Below are 22,507 nucleotides of genomic sequence, written 5' to 3' on the forward strand. Positions count from 1 at the left end.
AACGAGCACCTTTGTACGCTCCTCATAACTAACGATGAACGCCCTTCCTAGTAGACACCTTCCTCCCCACCCGCTTCCACCTCCTCCTCCTACTCCTCCCCTTCCACTCCCTCTCCCTGATCCACCACTTCCTCCTTCTACCTTCTCTTTCTCTTCTACTTCATCCTTCTCTTCATCTTCTCTTCATCCACCTCCTCCTCCAACCCCTCTCACTCCTCTGCATTCAAATTCCCCTTCACTTTCTCTTCCACTCCATCCTCCTCCTCTCCAAATATCATATTACTCCAATAATATACACTGGTGAATTGAAGTCGATGACCTTCTTGTGGTCTTTGAATACGTTGAACGATATATTCTTCATTATTTGTTTCTCCATTCATTGAATTTGATTAGTGGAACACTACACCTCACTCAACATTCTCTACAAAACTAATCCTAACTCTTTGAAATACTTGGAAATTTATTGACGCTAGCCTTCATATAAACTTAAGAAAATATTTCTAGATGAATGGTTCGGAAGAATTCAAATTACGAGTGAGGTTGAGGGAAAATTGAATTTAGTCTCTCTATCATTTTGCTTTCCACTAAAAAAAGGTTTATGATTATGGTATAAGCACAAATGAGAGAAGAAGGTCTATTTAGTTCGTTCGTGTTACTCGTAGTAATAGATTGGCGGACTCCTACTAACAGTATCCATTACAGTGAAAATATAATTGATATGACTTCCAAAGGTACTATTTCCACTTAGCCCGGTCGAGCGAGTATGAATAGCGAAAAATAGAACTCATAATAGCGGAAAAAACCTATAATGGTGAAAAATAAAACTTATTAATGGGAATAATATTCTCATTGTGCCGGACAGGTTCACTGCATGATACTGATACGTCGGAATCAGCCTTCATCCTCTTCTATGAACTATACTTGGCATTGAGGAAGATCCCTTGGAGCTGTGGATACAACAGGTAGAGTTATGGGAATCACGTTCTTCGTATACCAGTTGAGCCTGAAACAAAGACCTGGCAGATTGAACCCTAGACCCGTATAGCAGCGTAATGGAGCGGAAGTTATTTGGACAATTCTGATCAAAATAAAAGGGCTATACGAGAAGCGAGCCGAATAAAGCACTGATCCCTCAATAAATACCTTTGTTAGGTTATTTCGCTCACTACGGAAGAAGAGTCAAACTAGAGAAGAAGTTTGATTCGGTGTCTTGTTTATGTGCCAGACGCGGCTGCTTTACGACATTCGAATACAGACGGCTATGACTCCACTGCTTCAGCAATTCTCCACTATTTCTCCTGAGTATGCTGATTATTTCTCTAGATCATTCTACCTCGCCTTCAATCGTATTCTATTTGAGTGATAAATATCCTATTTATTACACCTTAGTGTTGATTCAATGGACGTTGGATGAATCAATTTTTAATTATTTATCAATTAATCATACATGACAGGAAAAGTCCAATCCAATATCAAAACAAATCAGAAAAGTTAATTGCATTCCAAATACATGAATACAAAATACTAAATATGTCATCTCATACTGAATAGCTCTTCAATGAAACTTGCATGTTCACAATGTAAATGAATTCTAAAGTAAATTACATGATTTTCATTTCCCTTATTTCATAAACTGTATATTACTATCTTCTAACTCCCTCAATGATTATCTTTATCTTTCATTTCTACATTCCAATTGAGAATACAGTTTGATTAACTGATGGTAGAAATAAATGTAATATAAAGATTCCACATTCCAATTGAAATTGCTGTTAGATTAGCTGATAGTAGAAATATATCTGAAGAAAAGATAACTGATAGTATCTGTCTATCAAATTATTCATACTGCCAGCAATGTTCTCTATATATTTGCCGTGAATGTATAATTTTTCAAAAAATATTATTTTTAAAAATATTATTGCTTATATTCAATAATACTGCTGATATCTCATTTATGTGGAGCATAGAGGACATTGGTTAGTTTTTCGGAAGCGATATCACAGACTCCGACCCCAAAATGACACTTGAGGAGCGAAACACACTTGTAAAATATCCACAACAATCGCGTCGTTATAAAGTCCCCCACCACAATTCTCTGAGAAAAGCTTGAGGTGACTCCAGATATACTACAGGAGAGAAAGCAGAGGCGGGTTGACTAAGAAAAACAAGGGGTATAAAAAAGAGTAAAGAAGTCCTTAAATCCAATTTATATCCTAAGCTGTCTTTGTATAGAGAAGAGCTACGGTGATGTGGCACTTGCTCCCATTACAATGCCATAAATCTGTAAACCATCCTCTTTCTCTTCCCTTGAACTTCCTCTGTTCACCCATCCATATTCCCTCTTCCCTATTTCTTCTTATAACGCTTCCTCCTTCTCCCTCACCATCAAGAGTTCCTATTAAATCGCGAATCCTTGTTTCTTCATCACATTGTCTTTCTCAGATATTGTTCCAGCCTCTTCATCTTTCATTCACTGTTTTTCATTTGATTCTCTCTCCTCATTCCTCAGTCTAGTCTTTCTATCTTCTACTTGATTCTTTCTCCTCAGTTATAATTCTCGTCTCTCTAACTTCATCATACTCTCTTCCACTCCACTCCATCACATCATCTTTGTCAAACTTCCCCTCTCTTCACAGCACTCACTCTCACGTACACATAGAACGATCGTTCACTATATATCTTCTCGGTTCTGCCTTATCTGTCCTCTCAGTTGTTTTCAAAGATCGCCTGTGTTGCCCTGAGGCTGTTGAGCGACAAATTATTCGCCTGAAACAGCAGACTGTCTCGTCTGTTTGACTGACTGCTCTGGTCTCTTGCACCGCATTAAATGGAGATAGGCGGTTGCAATTAGCCGAGTGACTTGAAGTAATGCGATGTATTAATCGAGTGACGTCACTCAGCTCTGGCGTTTGTTGTCTGGCGGTGATCATCAATCAACATGATAGCAAGATATTTTATGATAGATATGAGAAGCTCAGTGATTGAGTTTCCAAGTGCAACAGATAGAAAAGTTTTTGAAAAAGATTCATTATATTTTCAAGTTACTTACAATAATTTCATAATTACTGTCTATATGAATATTACATAATATATAAATTTTACCGTAGTTCATTGATGGAATTCTGATAATAAAACAGGATACTTGCAAGGTAATGAGATATATTCATAGGTAATGACATACTCTACAATGTAGACAGTGTAGGCCTATATTGCAATAATATAACTATTCTATTATTGTTGATTTTCTCCCAATCATTAATTTAATGTTGTGATTGTGAAATGAATAAATAAATATTATTGTATATGTTATACTTGTAAGTACAATGTGAAAAAGAGTCGTTGACCACAACCCACTTATTATCAAAGTAGCCACTAGAACAAGAAAATATTGAGAATATCCTAATTCAAACAACATGCATTATGTCAGTTACGGGATATCGAACTCATGTAAGAGTGAATTTGGAACATACAACATTAAAAATGGAGTTCTCTTAAACCAAACGACAAAATACCTGCAACAGAAAATTACAGGAAAATAACGAGCAGCTAATGTCATCTCCTGATTCCATTCAAAAACTTAGAAAAATGATGAGTTATACTTGAGTGAAATATATCGAAATGTAATTTTGTCGATCCAAGCTCAATAATACACCGCGTAACTGAAGAGTTCTAGAAAAAGAGGCTTTATGATCATTTGACTGCATTCAGTAACAGAGATTTTCTACTCTAACTATTTGAACCTAAAACCTCTACAAGCAAATTACGAGGTGTTGATGTTACGACAAAAGCCAAACACGTTGGACGGAAAGTACAACAAGGGACAACCTGATTGGGTGTGTCTAGTAATTGGGGGATTCACAGTAATTACAGTGGAGGGTGGAGAGAGATAAAACCCAAAGAATGCGGCTGCTCTGCCACTGAGTCTCTAATGCTACTTCTCTGTAAGTACTGGGAGGAAAACTGAGAGGCAGGAAAAGATTGTGGAGAGGAAGAGAAAGCCGGAGATGGAGAGAGAAAATTTGGGGGTAAAAGGTGGAGGATATTCGGAGGAACGTATTCGTGTAATGTGAGAGACGGGGGAAATTTTACAGCTGTAAAAATGGTTCCTCTTACCGATGTTTCGAATTTGATCAAGAGAAAAATAGAGGGAAAGATAGGAGGGAGAGGAACCATTCATTATAAAAGAAGAATAGTGAGAGAGTGGAATAGGAAGGATGAAAAGAAACAAATAATCTGTACATCACCTGTATGAGTGTATTAGTAGCAATTTTCATGTGAGGTACATGAAACACCTACGCATATGCACACCGACATAGCAACCACAGTTTTGAGTACACACTCATTAGAGGTAGAGCAAATATTTTCCGGCTCGGTTGATTCTCACATGATATTAACCTCGTGCCTGTATGCGAGGCAGACCTAATTACCGCTTGTGCCAGCACAAGAGTTGGTTTACATTCATAACTTCTCCAAATTATCTGATTACTTGCTGGTCTGTGAAGCTAAGTTTACGTATGTTTAAAAATGTGATGAATACAGTGATATTTCTTGATTGAATGCCTCAAAGCTTGTAAAGTGTCACTTCATAACGAATGAGTTTTTGTGATAACGTTCTGGTGGTATCCATTTGAATTTCCTATCAGTGGTTGGCAATTCGCAAGCTGCATCACATTTTGTCAACTTATGAATTCATTGAATCATTACAGTCCAGTGAATCCACTATCTCAAACTAATTATTATATTTAATATATCTAAATATGAGTGACTTTATCTCTAGTGAGGAATATTTCTCCTATCAGTCAGACGAATCTTTACAAAATGAAGAAACGGAATATCTTGTCGATCGATCTCTCAATTTTCAACTCATTTCAGTCATTTAGGAATAATAATACCAGAATCTAGTCCTCAATCGTATGAGGAATTTCATCTTCAAGACCTATTCGTATCATTCTATTCCATAAATAAAATCCAGATAGTTTTCTAGTTTTCTTTCCACGAAAAAACTACCCATATCAAGTCACTGTTCTGATTTCTTTTTGAATCCAATTCGAACTCTTTGTTCCGTTATTGATTACATGACATTCTACAAGACCATCGTCACTGATCGTATTTGCATACAATAAATCGCAACAGCCCTGTGAATGAGAGGTTCACAACGTCGACACGATATTGCTCCCTTTTGATAGCAGTCCTCGTTGAAACGCATTGAACTGGTTGGTCCATCTAGTCGGCAATAAAACATGAATTGGTGTTGGAAAGGGGAACGGGAAGGCAGTCAATATGAATAGGCCGAGAACAGCTTTGGCCCCAGCGGCCACCAAGTCCAAACGAATCTGTGGGGAAATTTGTTTATGCAAACCAACGGCGGGCGCCGGTCGCCGAGGGGAAGATGAAATGCACGGAAGCACGGCAGTCAGTCGATTCCGGTGTTCACTCGTTCTTCATGACTTTTTCAAAGGCTGGTCATGATGTCCAGTCAATGGTCACAACAATGCACTGACAGAATTGGGTGTGTTTGCTGACGTAAGCAGGTCTGGTATGGAATTTCTGCTGGATCTTTGTAAAGTATATTCTCCTATCAAAGCCAATAACATCCGATACATTTTCCTGTGATCTTCAGAAACTTCGAACTACTCGTACAATCTCTGCTGTGGACATTGTCTCAAATCTATTAATTTCGCATGACCTTGATAGAATTATCTCTCGTCTCAAATCATCGTAGCTCACATCCTCCTCCTTAATACTGTATCATCTAAATTTTACATCTTCCTCTAATACTTTCACTAGTTTGAATCATATCATATGCCATTTCACGTTTATCTTCTGTATTGTATCTTTTGGAAGTTCAGAAGGCCGCAGAGAATCGGATTACAAGCCTATTGATAATTCTATTGGTACTTGGTAGTGTATTTGACATTGATGTACATTAATGTAATTTGGAATTCGTACGGGAGCTTTATTGATATACGAAAGTTCAGTGAGTTCAACTTTTCAATGGCATTAACTCTCATAAAAGAATCGGCAGGGTTAATTGAGAATGATGAACAAATATATCTTCAATGTGAATGATTGTTGTGCTTCTGAATGGATCAGAGGAGTTAGAGTATTTCCAACAGTCTCCTGTGATCAAGTGTGAAATGAAAACAAGATTAAATCACAAACAGAATTTTGATAGGAGGCAAAATTCCACAACTTCTGCCCACCCATACATATTCTGTAGAAAGAAGTCGAATCGATAATAGTTTGTGGAGAAAGTTCTGCAAATTGATGGATCTGAAGATAGATTGGGGCAATCTTAGGAGGGGATCAGAACGAAGAACGTGAACGATGGCCCGGGATGAAGGATTCAGTTATTTGACCAGATGACGAGTGGTAATCGTAGAAAGGACAGTCCAAGGACCAAGGAAGGGCTCACCCACAACTGATGGTCAGCTCAAAATGAAGGAGACTGCCGGGTTCGAGACCCAGCACGAAGAGCAATAGGCGTCACTGGATCCAACCCTTCGGCTATAATAATAAAAACAAAGTGTCCTCGATTTGAAGTGCGGTTTCGAGTCCCAAGTCGATGTCATATCCATATTATTGCTCATCCATTCCGTGCGCCATGTTTTTATTCGGTTACATTCCTCTTGTTCACGAAAATATCTCATCTCCAGTGAAGCGCAGATAAGGCTTGATCCTAACTGCAAATGGTCCTTCACATGAAATTGGTATTGATCAGCTGCATTAATTCTTGTGTCACTAACGGGGTTTTCAGTGAGAAATAGCATTTGAAGATAATAATGATGATGAGATTAATGATGATATTGAGGAAAGCTATCATAATATTTTCTATGGTTATAAGAATCAATAATCAATCAATTTCATTGGAAATTGATAAATGTTCTTCTATGTGTGTGTGCTTGCGTGTGCCACCTATATAATACTTGTTTGGAAATATTTTGTTCCAGCACCGCTTACGGAATTTTAATTCGAATGGCACAGAAAATGATGTTGAATATGCTCATGTCCTTACAAACAGCACGGAAGTCATGAAAAATTTATGAAATCAATTTTTTTCCATTTTTACTATATATACAGAGCATGAAATTACCATAATTATTCATAAATGTCAGTTAAGAGAGAATATCTAGATTACCTACATTGAAGAGCTTAAATTTCGTCTCTTTTCCTCATTCTTCATGCATTTTCGCATCAAATGATTTCTAAAATCAGAGCAGAACGCCTTCACAATATTTACGACTACCATCATCAGGGTTTTCTTTGTTGCTTTTTTCCATTTTTCCCTTGTTCGCTCCTCTATATTTACATAACTAGCTCAGTATTCTCGTTTTATTCGCTTTTTGCTGTTGCAAGACACTTCTCGAGCACTAGAAATTCCTGCAAGCCGTAAAAAAAACTGTCGAAGATTCCTTAGGGGGAAATCAAAGGGCGAGTGATTCGGTGCCGTTACATAATTCACTCGAAGGGTCAAAGCGTTTCAAGAAGTTTGCTGGAGACGGTCAGCGCTCCTTGCGACTACATCGACAACTAATGGATATCCAGCTAAGATTTACTCCTTCCGAGTTCACGGATTACAAAGTGCAGTCGACCGGCAGCAAATCTTTTTTCTGTGCATTTCTCGTTCAACCACTCACTTAGATTCTCGTTTATCTTCCGGACGCCTGAAGCAAATATTTCTACTCCAACACGGAGGAACCTTAGAAAATGAATGTGTGAAGCTAGAAGATTCCTATGTAAAACTCCAAGAATTGCTAGGATTATAAAAAATTCCCCTTCTGTCGAAAGAGACAAACTGAATAAGAGAATAATAATTAACCTTCCATTCCTCCCAATAAATATTCCTCCTCTATCAAAAGAGACGAACTCCATGGGAAAATAATATAATAATTGACCTCCAATTACTTTCAATAAGCACACAACATTAAATTTATCGATTTCCACTTCGAAACATTTCATAATTCGACCTCGTTAGAACTGAATGAAAGAACTAAAAACTCTCATATTCTCATATTTTTTGAGAGATAACAAGAAATTAAATCTCTAAAACTAGTTTTGGAATAATTAGTAAATCGTTGAAATAAAATGGACAATTAAGAGAATGAAATCATATTATAGAAAATACAGTGTAAATCTTCAAGGATCGATATTGTTTGATTGAGATTGAGAAAAAGCCTGAGAAAGCTGAGAAGAACGGAGTAGGATGTTTTTCTGAATTATTAAAGGCTCTTGAGTGGTCCTGTCTGGTATTGCATTAGAAAGAGGAGGCTGCTTCCAAGACTGCATCAACGTATGAGTGACCACCTCTTGATAGAATCGAATGTGTAACATCCTTGCCATCGACAGGTTTTTTGCTAGATTCATTGTAATTCAGTCGAATGTCGGTTTGTTTGCATTGCAATTCATTCATAATCTACCCTCGATGATAATTTATTAATAGTCTTTCAATTATTGAAAGAATGTTGATCTCTGAATACATTCTCCAATAATTCATTAAATTGTACTAATTCATACAATTTCTATCATGGAATACACGAGATACGATCTAGTACGACTAAATACTCAGAAAATAGAACAAAAACTCGTGCATTCATGGGGATATTGTATTATTGTCAGTGAATGTTGCAAACAATTCCGACACTATGGTACAAGCTCATCATGGATGATAATGTTTCTAATGTCACTCTGTCTCTGTTCTATGAATGGAATGACATTCAGCTGAATCAATAATATTGTTGTTGCGGTTGACCAATAAGGCAATGTGCAATACAACTGAATATTAAATTCGGGTCATAGAACTCAATAGGTGGGTGACACGGTGTTGTTTGCACTATCGATTTTCATAGTTAAAGTACTGCATTCAACCGTAGGTAGACCGCACTGGTTATGCGATATAGAATATGTATTGAGAGCGCCATTCAAAATATTGGAAGTATCAAGCACGAAATTGTTATTTCATACACTTTTCATTGAATATTTCATGGTTTACTGTTATGTGCTCAATAATAATTGATCTTATAAATTATTGGAATAGAAATAGGAGGGAGAAATTCAAAACAATCACTCAGTAAGAAGACTTGGAAATCTAATTCTAGAAACTCTTCCACAACAAATACTATTAGGCGAGAGCCTATCTGTTATATTATTACTCCAACACTGTTCTCTTCAACTAGGGAGATTTTGGATGTAATTGGATACCTTAAAATTCCAATTGATTTTCATTAATAATTTATTGTGACTTTCTTATAACAGTGGTCCTAATACTTTACAATTGTGACTCAAGTTTTCTTTTACAGTATAGAAGTATTATTTATTTTTATTTTCGAGAATCACGACACAGTATCCAGTATCAATTTTGTTGTAGCAATAATTCAAGATCGGTCGAAATGTCCAGATTTGTAACACATTTGGATGGGCTCAAGTGGAGGCCCCTCTCAATGTGTTCATAAATATGTAGGACATGACCCTTCGTTCGGAAGATAAGTGGACAGACAATATGTTGCAGAAAAAACTGGGTTTGGCGTAATAAATCGTTAAGTGTACCCCATATTGCTACTGGCTCTTTCAACAAGCTACCGGTCTGTCCAGAATAATAATATAGTGGCTCCACTTGTCCGGTGTAACGGCTCTATTGGCGTTTCCATCGCAGTTTTGGGGAGAGAAATGCTCTGCTCCAAGAATATTGAAAGATATTGCAGATCGCCCATGGCCATTCTTCATACAATCTCAACAGTTGGGGACTTGTTCCTCCGGATTTACAGAAGTGGATATTTTCTCTTCTACTTTGTACTCTTGGAAATAATCGTACACTTTATACTCTCTAGTTTCTAATTCATCATCTCTTAAAATCTCTATTGAAAATTAGTCATAACACTTTTTCAATGTACTTCCAATAGCATTCAGGTGATAATATTCCAGTAAATGACCAATGTTTCCTCTTCACTCTCACAAACGAAATCATAACCTCAAGATTATACATTATTCGAATGCACCTCGACATAAGTATTCCATCTTGCAGACTGTTTAGTTTTTAGAGTGTTATGAATAATAACGTGCTACATGGATGATAGATTAATTTCTACAAATTTCTGAACAATACGTAGGAAGGTTGGAGAAATATGATTCTTGAACTATCCTGTCTCAAGATAAACCATTCCAGAAGAGACTATCATGAACCATCATTTTACAGCCGTATTATACGAGTATGAGTAAACAGCTGAAAGCTTTCAAGACACAGGACCGGCTTCTCATTCGGTTGCCTACATTTTACATAATTCAGAGCAATCGAAAAGTTTGTGTGAGTGCTGGGGGCAAGCACAGCATTTCAATCAGTAACCGGGAATACGTCCCCGGGGATCAGGTCCGCTCCGCTCGCCCTAATGTCCTGCGGCCTGAATTAGACCCGACTGGCGACATGGGAAAGGCATTAGTACGACTCGGTCTCCTTTTCTCATGTCCTTTCTTCTCCTTGCTGCCGCCTCATTTCATACTTAAGACACTGCCTCAATGTTTCCTGCCACTGTCTGCCATCACGATTCCTACCTCACCAATTTAGTCGCTCTGATGTGGGGAGCCGCAAGGAAATAGACAGCTATATGTTTCCATGAGTACTGTGGTGTGCCATCAGACAATGGTATCCTTAGAAGTTTTCATTTAGAATATTAGAGAGCTTATGAAGATTTGATATCAGGATTCAAGTCGTGAATACACCAAGGAATTTATTTCAGTCTGTATATGGAATAACCATTATTATGATAGAATTATGCTATCATGTAAAATTGATTCGTTTAAAAGATGTTTCAAAACTATACCTATTGTTGTAGACTCAAGCATGACGATGGGTTCGACGATTGAATGTGACATAGTTCATTTGAATTCTGAATAATATTATCAAGTTGCTATGAGCTTACGAATGATGTGTCTAAATTCCTTGTTTCATTTCCTATTCCCTACCCTCATATCGTTTTTCAAATTGAGAGATGAATGCATTGATAGTCGACACAATGAATAATCATAGATGATTGTTAGTAAATATAATGATCACTATCTATCACAATATAATTATTATGTTGACATATTATATCCAGCTGGATTGCAAAAAGCTCTGTTTTTCTCTACATTTTATATAACTATCCCCTCCAATTCCTTTTCCTATCTCCATTGGCCAGTTTTGAGGAAAGAAAATGCGAAAGCCTTTTTCTGTAGAAGCAGGCAAGTTGAGCTTCCTATCGGGAGTGGAACAACCATTGATACGGGAGGGAAAAAGTAGAAAATTCTGTTTGCTTCTACGGAGGAAACCTTTCACCATTAGCTTAATAACTTTGGTAAACTTGTGTTGAAGTTTCGGATTTGTCTCTTGGATTACTTTTCGTCTTTCATTCTTAATCAGCCCTCTTCTTCTAATTCTGTATCTTTCTCTCAAAATTGATTCGAGCATTTGGGAGGGAAAAACAAATGTCTAGTAGTCCTTTTGCTCGCAAAATAATCCCAGAATGAACACTCGCTTATAGATGGATAACGCAGGTTTTTAAAAATCTGGTAGACTTGATTTTAATCCAATTCTCTGTACGATAAAAATTCAAATTTTTTGTAAACTAAATGTTACCATAGGCGATAGTCTAGTAACAATTATAAAAAAACCTATTCTTCTCTAAAATCAGTTGATTCAGTACTCATTGGAGATAGACAGCTTATTATATTCGAGATTCATTATCTAAACAAAATGCAGAAGTGAATTTTTCTGTCCGATGACTGGATTTGGCGGAAATAGCTGAGAACTGGAAAATGAACCGAAAATACGGTTTTTGGAGTACTATGTATTTAGCACAAAAAAGATTCGCCTGAAATAATTGGTTCTGGACATCTCTTGAGTATTTCAACCAGATATTAGAAAACTCGAACTACAATATTTATTGCAAGCACCAATATGTAGCATACGAGTGTCAATTTACAATTAATTGATTTTCAAGTATTTAGCTCTATCCGATATTGTGAAAAAGTCTCGTTTCGGATGGAGAGAATATGAATTGTGGATTATGGTAAAGTTAATTGATAGGAAAATAGTGAACAGAATGGAATATAATTATATTTTATCATGTCATTCCATATCATATTTTATTCTTTGATCATTCAAATGATCGAATGAACGAACATAAAATGGAAAAGAACAAATCAAGGAATGGAAGAAAGTGGATGGCAGAAGTTTCCCTGTCGAATTTTGTCCTCAATGGAGACAATTACTCATTGGAGTGTTCAGCCCCGGAGAGCACCCACTCACTCACTCTCCCTCACTCTCAATCTATCTTCTCTATCTCCATTTCTCTTCGCTATCATGTCGAGTTTGGTTGCAAGCTGAAGCATCCTGTACTAGCACTTCATTCCCTGTCACTGTTTGCCATACTGCAAAGTAGCTTGCTAGAATTTTATACAACCAGGTACAGAGATGTTGTTACATTTTGGCGTTGGCGAGTGAACAGTTTTGAGAGAGTTTGTAGTCAGGAATTATCGATGTTAACAAACACATTGATAGATTTCCATCACAGGAATATATTTCTCTCATAGATTGGATGATATGTTCAAACTGAAGAATAAGTCATGCACGTAAGTATCAAGTCTTCATGGTGTTTATGGAGCCAGGAACACATCTTAATTATCAATCTATAACAATTTTCTTCTTTTCCGAATATGTGGAAACATAGATCTGTAACATGAAATCGCAATCTGCTTCGAAATTCATTCAAAAAATTACTTAATTCTGATCGAGTGATAAAACCTCTCCAATATCCTTGGGAATACATTAAGTTGTTACTAGGCCACTATCTATAGCAAACCACAATGCAAGCAAATCAAATGTGATTAGAATGCAATAGATATAATAAAATGTATTTAAATAATGCTATAACATAGTAACAAACAAAAAAAAACTTCAAGTAGTAACCATTCATTACTTGTTTTTTCCTGAACGTTTTCCAAGAAGGGAAATATGGAAATAAAGTGATGTTCGAGATCTCGTACAGATCAATGAAACTGAATGTATCAATGAATGTACTCCCTCACAAATCCACGCTATTTTCTCAGTCTATATCATGTTCGTTATTATTCGTTGCACGTTTATTCTATAGGATTTTCACAAAGTAATAATAATTGAGATATTGTCTAGCAGTGAACTACACCATTGTGAGCGCATTGTCTGACAGAATCTTATTTCGAAGCTGAGAATACCGCGGGAGGGTTTGGTTCATAATTCTATTAAAACCAATAACAAAGTTACGTTGCTCGTCTCGGAATTATTATCATGTTAGCGGTCTTGATTTTCTTATTCTAGTTCTTCGGCTAACTTCTCAGCTCTTCTTGAACCAATAACAACGTCTTGACAAAATACAAAGATAACAACTCACGCATTCATGTGCGATAATTAGACTGGATGTGATATTTGTAATCCAGCTCTTATCAGGATGGAGGTGCTGGAAAATGTTTGTTGAGAGAAAATCTGACACAGAGAGTTCCAGTACTAGAAAATAATTTTCAACGAACCTCGTTAAAGAATACGCATTTTGTAATTAATGAGTCAATATATTTTTCTAAATATATGAATTCAGGGCTACTTTCTTGTATTTATAAAATAGAAAACCCTTTAAAATTAATAAAATAATAATTCTTGTTTCATTATTTTATTAATTATTTTGAAGCGTACTATAATTCTATTTTATAAATAGAGTCAATATAATATCCTGAGTATTAAACTGAGTATTTGATATTATATTGTGATATCCAATTTATAAAAAGACTGGAAAATCTATATCTGCTTTTGTCTCATAATATTGTGGTTGACCGTCAGAAATCACAAAAAGACAGTATTCTTCAGCAATCACTTATTGAGAAAGACCTCTGATATCGCCTCACGAAATAGATGGAATAAATATGGAATGAAGAGAGAATTTGGTGGTATAAAAAGGAAAGAATGACAAAATCAAAAATTAAAGAGCGGCAAATTGGCCACAATTGAGGGGCGTATAGAAAACGAAACGATGCCTATAGACAGAGACACCAGGGTAACAGCTGAAGCAAAGAAAGTGGCATTTTCAGGATGATTCTGCAAGATTTCCTCTCGAAAAGCACTACTTTCAGTATCGTCGTCATCATATCGCCGTCTCCTGCAATTCCAGCTCGCTTTTCTCCACTTTTCCGCCCTATTTGATCTCGGTTGAAGGTGGCGAATTCTTTTCTTTATCTCCGCTGAAAAAAGAATATCACCACCTTTCTTATGGCATCCCTCTCTATCAACTGTGCTGACAAACCCCAGATTCTTTTTCTCCAAATATTTGTGCTTCTCTAGGTACTTGATCACTGCTCCAACCACACTCAGCTCTCAACAGCTCTCCCTACATTCATGTTTCTCATTCCAATCTGATTCCTCATCACCTTTAATAATTTCCACTGTTAAGAATAAATCAATCTTTAATCATCCTTTGTCTTTGTGAAATCACATTTCAGCTATTTTTATTGGTTTTATAATCCATAATAGCTCATTCAATTCTCGACTTCTTGATATGATAAGGTTTTCTTGATTATTTAAATTTGCTTTCTCTGAATTTTTTCTTTATATTTCATAATTTCATCTGTGTTTGTTATCCTACGAACCTCTTATGTTATCACTAATATTATTGACACTAGCATATTATTGAAGCTGTCACACTCATGAAAATGTCACTTTTTTGTTAGCATGAAACTTTCAAAAATCACGTTTTAACCTTAAAATACGAACAGAGCTGTCAGGTCAATATGCAGATTTTAGTTCTCTATCGACTTTTCATGTGTATTTGAATGACTCCGAATGACTTTTAAAATGTGATCTAAATTTGGGAGAGAAATAGTACAAGAGTATTCTTAGTTTTTCTCTCTCGGTCAGTGCTTTCTTGTAAAAATATAAAATAAAATAAATGTTTCATTGTTGCACAGCTGTCAGGTGGCATCGATCTTCATCACGACTTACTTCTTCTTTTTAAACCTTCACACATGTAATTTAGCAATCCTTAGTAGTGGAAACACATTTCAATGAATTCCATGCATTTATCCTCCACAACAGTGTTGTAGAATTCATATTCCTCATCCATTCGTTCCCTTGAATGTCACTGGACTTCAATTTTTGGAAGTAGACACAGGCTTACATCACACAAAGAAGCAAGGTACTCACTCATCCCTTCTTATGATATTCCACAAGGTACCCAGTTATCGAAGCAGTGGAAACATTTGAAAATGATAAAGGGTAAAATTTCCTTTGACGTTTGGGGAAGATAAAAGATAGTGCACAGTCTGAATGGAAGGGACTAATCAGCAATAAGCTCACGTGAGTGATGGAACCGCCTCATCATTGTAGCTTCAATTGTGAAATATGGCAATAGACCATCTTCAGTTCACAATATTCATCCCCCGCCGAGCGCATTCCACATTTTCGCGTCTTTGCGTCTCTTTGACTTACCCTAACGATTCTCTTTGTAGCGTCGGCACATTCTAACTTCCATTATCCTTTGCTCATGCACAATTGCTTTAGCTCCACATGTCCCATGACAATTGCCGCAGCAAGAGCTAAAGTAATGCCGCGCCTATTATTATTGTTTCCTAGCCGACTGTAAACGAGTCAGAACCACTTTGGTTGAAATTTATTGGTTCAGGTTACCCTACATGGGATTGGTACAATATTGCCATTTTGAACAGAAAGAGAATCATGAAGAATTTATACTAAAAAGATCTCCATGATTCTCATGAAATCATAGCTTCCATGATTTATCAGAAGTTTTCTTGACGAATTTTGAGATTAATTCTTGAGAATAAAGTACCCTAATGATTATAAAGATGGGATAAATGTTGAGTAAATGAACTTGATAAATTCTTGGAATTATCTTAGTATTGGAATAAATCAGATTATGAATCATAAAATAGGCGATCTTTGAAATTTAGTAGTTTCATCATCCTACATTCTCGTAGTTTCTTCTATCTCTATTCTTATTCTCTTCCATATTATTCCGCATTTCACCTTCTTCCTCACACTTTCCTCAGCTCTAGTCATCTCACAATGACTTTCACATCTGTTCCTTCGCATTATCAACATCTTCACTGCACAACTACTTTCACCACACACCATTCGTCTACAGCAACATTACGCCTCGTCTACGCCTCCTTATAATTAGTGTACTTATCTGCGCGCATCTCCCCTCAATTTTCGCGAGAATTTGGATAAAATCAAAGAGCTGCATCCCGGAGAGCTCTTTCTGATCGGCGAGCACTTTGACGACTTCTCCCCCTTCCCCACAACACTACCCCCCCCCCTCTCATCTGTCAACCCCCCTCCCACCACCATCCCAATGTAAATTGCTATGCCAGCCGTCTTTTTAGACTTTGAATTGTAATTAACATTCGGTCGTTCCCATTAGAGTAATTAAAGTGCCATTCCATAACAACCAGCGTGTAACAGACAGAGAAGGTCTACTCGGTCCTCTATCTCTCTCGCTCTCTCGCACCCAGCTTCTTCCGAGTGTCGCCTGCTTTGCCGAATCCAGACACTGCCACCTTATCTTATCGCATCGTCCTTGGTTGGATACTCCCTAGGCGTAGGCTGCTTTCTGATTCTGTTTCCCTTATGCTCGTCGACTTACTCTTTCTCTCTCAGTTACCTTATCACTCTTTCTTGAAGTTCTAAAGCTGGAAATCTTCTTACATTTAGGCTATAGTTATTTGAATATTGGAGTTTTTTAATAATTTTCTACAAATTCAACAGCACATAAAAATTGCATTTTACCATTATTTTGAACTGTATTCCGTCATTTATAGTAACAGCCACTAGTCTCAATTCTGTATTGCTCACTTCTTAGGCATTCGCATGCTTTGCCGAAACCTTATCTTATCGCATCGTCCTTGGTTGTGTAAGGAACAGAGGTACTGTATATAATTTACGTGGAAGTCATCAAAAAGAGAATAATATACTGTATTAGGTCGTAATGAATAATAATTTCAACAAAAATATATTGTTTGCATATGTATTATTCCAATCTTAAATCGGAAGAATGTTTCATTCAATTTTACTTTCTTTACATCTGAAAAAAATTGTAAAATTGACAAGTAAAATAGACTTTGTATTAATAGAGAAGTAGAAGTCAATCACATATTTCCCGAGAGAATTCAATCATTGAAAGGTCGATAAACTTCAAATTATCTCCAATAACTCATGAAATCAAAAGTTGAACGCCAGGGTTCTATTTCTTACTCTCCAGAGAGACCAGGGATCACTTGAACTTGATTGCATCACAGAATCAAAGCAGTTAAGATGAGGAAATGCTTCCACTCTGAAGGGTCACGAAAAGTAAGATGAATTGCAGTTAACCGTTCAGTAGAAAACGTCTCGGGAAAATTGGGAAAATAAATATTGAGGAATGCTTCAGTGTCAGACTGTTATCTTTGATTGCTCCTTCAAGAAAGTTTCAAAGACTTCTTCAGTCCTTAGTTCATTACTCAATCAGCTGCAAATACAGCACAGCTAATTCAAAAATCACTCAGCTACAGAGTTCTCACTCATTTCACTCGTGTTTCAAATGAATTGAATCGTTTAGCAAGCCTTGATTGCAAGCTCTGCACTTTCACTTTCTTGGCTTTCACAAAGAAGGCTAGAGTTTCCTAGTAAGATATCAAGAAACAAGATTTTAAGTCAATACGCCTTGAAATGACATTTTATTCATGATTGGTTAAAAATTTTACTACTCCAATCAATGTGATCAGCATACCAATAAATTTTATAAACTGTAAAAATGAAAAATAAATTCATTGATTTTTGGAAATTTAAATGGTACTATCTGCTCCGACCTTATTTAGCCATTAAGCAAGTTACTCTCAATTATAAAAAAATAAAAGGAACAGAACAGAATAATGAAGAGAAAAGCATGATATTAATTATAGTTTATTCAATATAACTCATTTCTCCTATAAGCTCTCATACTCCCACTATAAACTCTTCAAATTGTATCTAGTGAACGTTAATTATCAAAAAATTTCAGAATATTTTTTGATAGAATGACTTTCTAATATTTGATGAATTTTCAATAAACTGAAGAAAATGTATGTGTTTCTTTTTCAGTACTATCACAGGTGGACAACTCAAAAAGAAGACGACGAAACAGATCCGGCTCTACAGCCTGAAGGTAAGATTTTTTCAAATATATAAACAATTTTTTTTTAATATATATTTTTACGGTGAATTAACTTCGAAAAATTACCAGACCCATCTGTTTTTCCAATGGCAGGGTAGTGAGAGCTATTGGTGGTGAGAACTGCTGTGTGTATGACCGAGGTGGATGGAACCTATTATTGATTGAATACTCTATTCATCCTTATATTATCCTTATTCTATAGTATGAATGAATGGTCGAAGGAGACGAGCATGGAATATAATGTTCAATCTCGAGTTAGTACTAGTTCGACAATAATTCAACAAATGATTCAAATAATTGAGAAAATCGGAACTCGAGGCTACTTCTCCATCATTATCGTAACGATATAAGTTGCACCGGCACCAACCTGAGATTTGCTTTTGCATGAAAGCATCCGTTGTTAAAACACGAGTTACCAGTTTCCAACAACTGAGGGCGAATTCGACTGTTTCGCCTGTCATTATTATTGTTATAAGCGGAGTCCTCGCCTCGGAATTGAAGGAGCAAAAATGATGAGAAGAAGACAGAGAGAGGAAGAGAAAAGATCGAATGGCGGTGGAGAGGGGTGGAGAAATGATAAGGAGGAAGTTCAAAGTTGCGATGGTTGATAATAATGAAAACACGAAGTTTTCGCCCATCTGAAGCACTGCACTTTTCACCGGTCGTTGTATCAATTTTTCGGAAACAACAAATTCTTATTGTTGTTTTGTTATTGGAGTTCGCTTTCTTGCTGTAAACTTTACCGTTCAAGTTTGATCGTTGTTTTGAGTTTCCGGCAATCCAGGAGCACTGCAACATCATCGTCAAGTCTCAAATCTTTCCTGCCATCAAGGTGCTTTCAAATAATGAGGAGAGCATTTTAAATTGAGGGTGATAAGGATCGGAATCAAAAAATCAATTTTATAAATGGATTAAAATCAACTGAACAAATTTATAACTCTCAATGAAGCATAATAATTCCAAATTCATCTGATTAACATGATAGACTACTTAACAGAAATATTACTTGTTCTGTTAGAGATTCAAATGACATTTAATAAAGATGTATGAAAATTATGCAATCTAGATCCGCTCCTTCAATTTTATTTAATTTTATTAGCAAAGCAGTAACAGATTATCATATTGTTTGATATCACATATTGTATCATATCATATTGTATACAGTCAGTGCACATCAGAGCATGAAACTGTCTTTTTCCCGAATTGTGGAAGGTTATGTTTCCAGATTCCAAAAATATGAGTTGATATCTCATTCAAAGGTGATAATTATTAAAGTTCTTACACTATTTAATTAAATATCTGCACTGTTACTGATGTAATTTGTTACCGATTCTTGATAACGTGAACTGATCATACGTCTACTTTGAAATTGAACAGAGATTATCTTCTATTATTATCATGTTACACAATCCCGGACAATAACGTTTGATGAATCAATGTTGCATTATTATCAACTGTGTAACAAAATTGAACGATGGTAGACGAATTGAAGCATGAATCTTCGATGGCATACCGTGTTACCATTTCCCGAAACAATTTCGGGAGAAACTTTTTAATTGCACTCTCGGCACTAACCAACACCCACCTCTTCAGATAACAAGAACATTGAAGTCGGATGCTTGCAAGCATCTAATTTGTCGAAGCATCATCTTCAGCGAATTCCTTCCATCATTCATCATCCACCATCATCATCATCATCACCACTCGCTGTTCACTCATCACAGCAGGTGGTGTTTTCTCTCTCTCTCTCTTCAACCTCATCATCTGACGTCAGTCAGTCTTTGAAGGGCAAGCAATACGACAAGTACCGGATGAAACGATGGAAATCCAGCGGAAATTGCCAACTGCAATCGCACAGCGATCCCGTATCAGTTTCCAAAGTTTATCAGGCAAGCAGTCATGTATTGACTGGCGGAAATTGTTATGGGCCAGATCGCATATGTACGATTAGCCATGTAGAGTTTTCTGTTGAATGATGGTAGGAAATCAAGTATTTAATCTAGTCAATAGTATTGGTGGATTGGTTGAATTTTAAAGATTAGGGGTGTCATCAATATTGATTTTCGGCCACTTTTGATGAAGAGTTGAATAGTTCGATTGGACCTCGATCATCGATGTTCAACTGGAAAAAAATTCATTAAAATTATATCATTCAATCACACCACCCAAGCTGTGAAAAAAATTCTCTTCATATCACCAGATAATGCCATTTTTCCATCCTGATAGTTTATTGTATTAATCACTGTATATTATGAGCATTCTATGCTCCGAATCCATATTCAATAGACTGGTATTTTACAAGTATTGGTGAGCGTCACTCAATCAGAGAAAAACATAGGAAAAGTTATTCATGACTCGTATCTCAAATATGACAGCAGGAGATGTAAATTGAAGCAAAGAGAACATGTTGACTGTGAGCAGAGCAGAGACCCACCATCGATGATTATGATGACGAGGGGACAAGGAAGAGTGGGGGCGCACATAAGGGGAGGGGTGGAATAAGATGGTCAAATATTTGCGGAAAGCGAGACTCGAATGGCCCCGGGGTGGTGGAGGGTGGCCACCGCTGAGACGAAGGAGAAGAGAAGAATAAGAAGAGAAAGTAGAAATATGAGGAGGAGGAAGACATGCTTGCATCAAACTTGCGAGGGAGGAGAAACGGCAAACTAACCGCTGAGGAGGTGAAGGGCGACTGAGAATTTCCAAGACAGAGATGCCAGAGGATGCCTCCGTGGCCAAGACAAAGACAGATCGGCGAAAGGGTGAGTTGTGCAGAAACCACACACGCTGTAGCCTCCAGCTACCCAAAGAGCTGCTCCTACTGCGGCTTCTCCAGCTACTAGTGCACAGTCTGCTCCCCTAGTGGGTTACTCCCTTGCTCGACCAAGCAGCTTCTTCAACCACTTCTTTGTATTTGAACTCTTTTCTCTTTCATATTTCTCGAAATATTGACTTCCATATCATCACATCAGGATATTCATGATCGCCCCATCATTTTCAAACGTTTAAGGGTTTGAGTCACATTTAGGAATGCTTCTTGATAAGGAGAAAGGTAAATTATTAAGGTTTGAATTGAATTTGGGAACGCCAATTGAGATTCGAAGCAAGGAAAAAATAGAAAAACTAATAGAACGGAGTTCTTAATTGATGCTATAAATTTAACATCAATCATTCTGATCTCACAGAAAATGGATAATTATTATAGCAATAATAATATCAATTTGCAAGTTTCGAAAAATATGAAATTTTCAAGCTGCAAATCAAATAATAATGCAGAATTCGTATATTTTTTGATTCGGTGGGAAAAGAACCGTTGATTTTGAAGATTTTCAATGAAAGTACCTACTGTTTGTGACTTTTTCTATAATTATGAATAGAAGTTATAGGCATGATTTCTAGGTCACCTTTCGAATATAATTGACAATAGAATATCTAGGTTATATAGTCCATTCGATTTAATGAGTGATCTAGGAACCGGGCCTGAATGAAATGGGGTTGAATGCTGAGATTGAGCTGGTAACCGGGACCAATTGACTTGAAACATCTTATTATTGATTCACTCTCTACCAGATCGGATAGTACTCAAAATAAATAAATCACCTTATTAATAAACCTCTAACTGTACAGTGCACAGTGATTTTATTTCAATATAATTGGAATATTTATTTCCAAGAATTAATTTTCGAGGAACATTTTTACTGTTTAAACACTATATAAACGCTACAATAGCTGCAACAATCAAGTTTCTACCCAATTTCACGAATCAGCTGAATGCCTGTGAGGAATTCGATTTTCCTACTAATTACTTATCATGGCCACTTGCTAAGTCACACGAGATCTTGGTCCCTTCTTGCAAGCATCTCCCTACAGCTTCCCCAATGTTGTCTTCAATTTGCTACGATAGCAGCCTCTTGTTTCTCTCGCTTCGTCTCTTCTCTCGCTTCTTCCTAGATTCATGCACCCTCATCTCTCTCCATCATCCTGTTCACTTTCCTTCCTCAACTGCACTTAAGTTTTCAAGTTTTTATTCTTTCCGGAGTAACTTTTTTTTCACATCTTCTCGTTCTCATTTTCTCATTCCTGATTCCTAATCAATTTTTCCTTCTTCTCCAACTCCTTTCCATATTTTTCCTTCCACTTTATCTCTTTATCCTCCTCATTCTTTCCATCGCTATTCTTCTTGTAAGCCTCCCCTACTACTTATTTTCCTGTTCTCTCCATTTTCTTGCTCCTTCATCTTTATCTCATCCTTCTCATGTTCATACATGAACCATGTTCTCATGGTCATTGATTGCCATGTCATTGTCATT

General features: G+C 36.6%; 1 protein-coding gene across 11 annotated transcripts in view; it reads left to right on the forward strand.

Annotated features, from left to right (window-relative positions):
• LOC111049000 (trithorax group protein osa) overlaps positions 1-22,507 on the forward strand; it is a 466,078-nt gene that overhangs the window by 281,280 nt on the left and 162,291 nt on the right. For all 11 annotated transcript variants that reach the window (XR_005572269.1, XM_039436316.1, XM_039436315.1 and 8 more), the window contains one exon: positions 18,125-18,188. Coding sequence is in view for 6 of the 11 variants with exons in the window: in XM_039436316.1 (XP_039292250.1) it covers positions 18,125-18,188 (64 nt within the window). In the remaining 5 variants the exon portion in view is untranslated. The remainder of the gene's footprint in view (positions 1-18,124; positions 18,189-22,507) is intronic.

The sequence above is a fragment of the Nilaparvata lugens genome, chromosome 10, assembly GCF_014356525.2.
Source record: "Nilaparvata lugens isolate BPH chromosome 10, ASM1435652v1, whole genome shotgun sequence".
Taxonomy (NCBI): domain Eukaryota; kingdom Metazoa; phylum Arthropoda; class Insecta; order Hemiptera; family Delphacidae; genus Nilaparvata; species Nilaparvata lugens.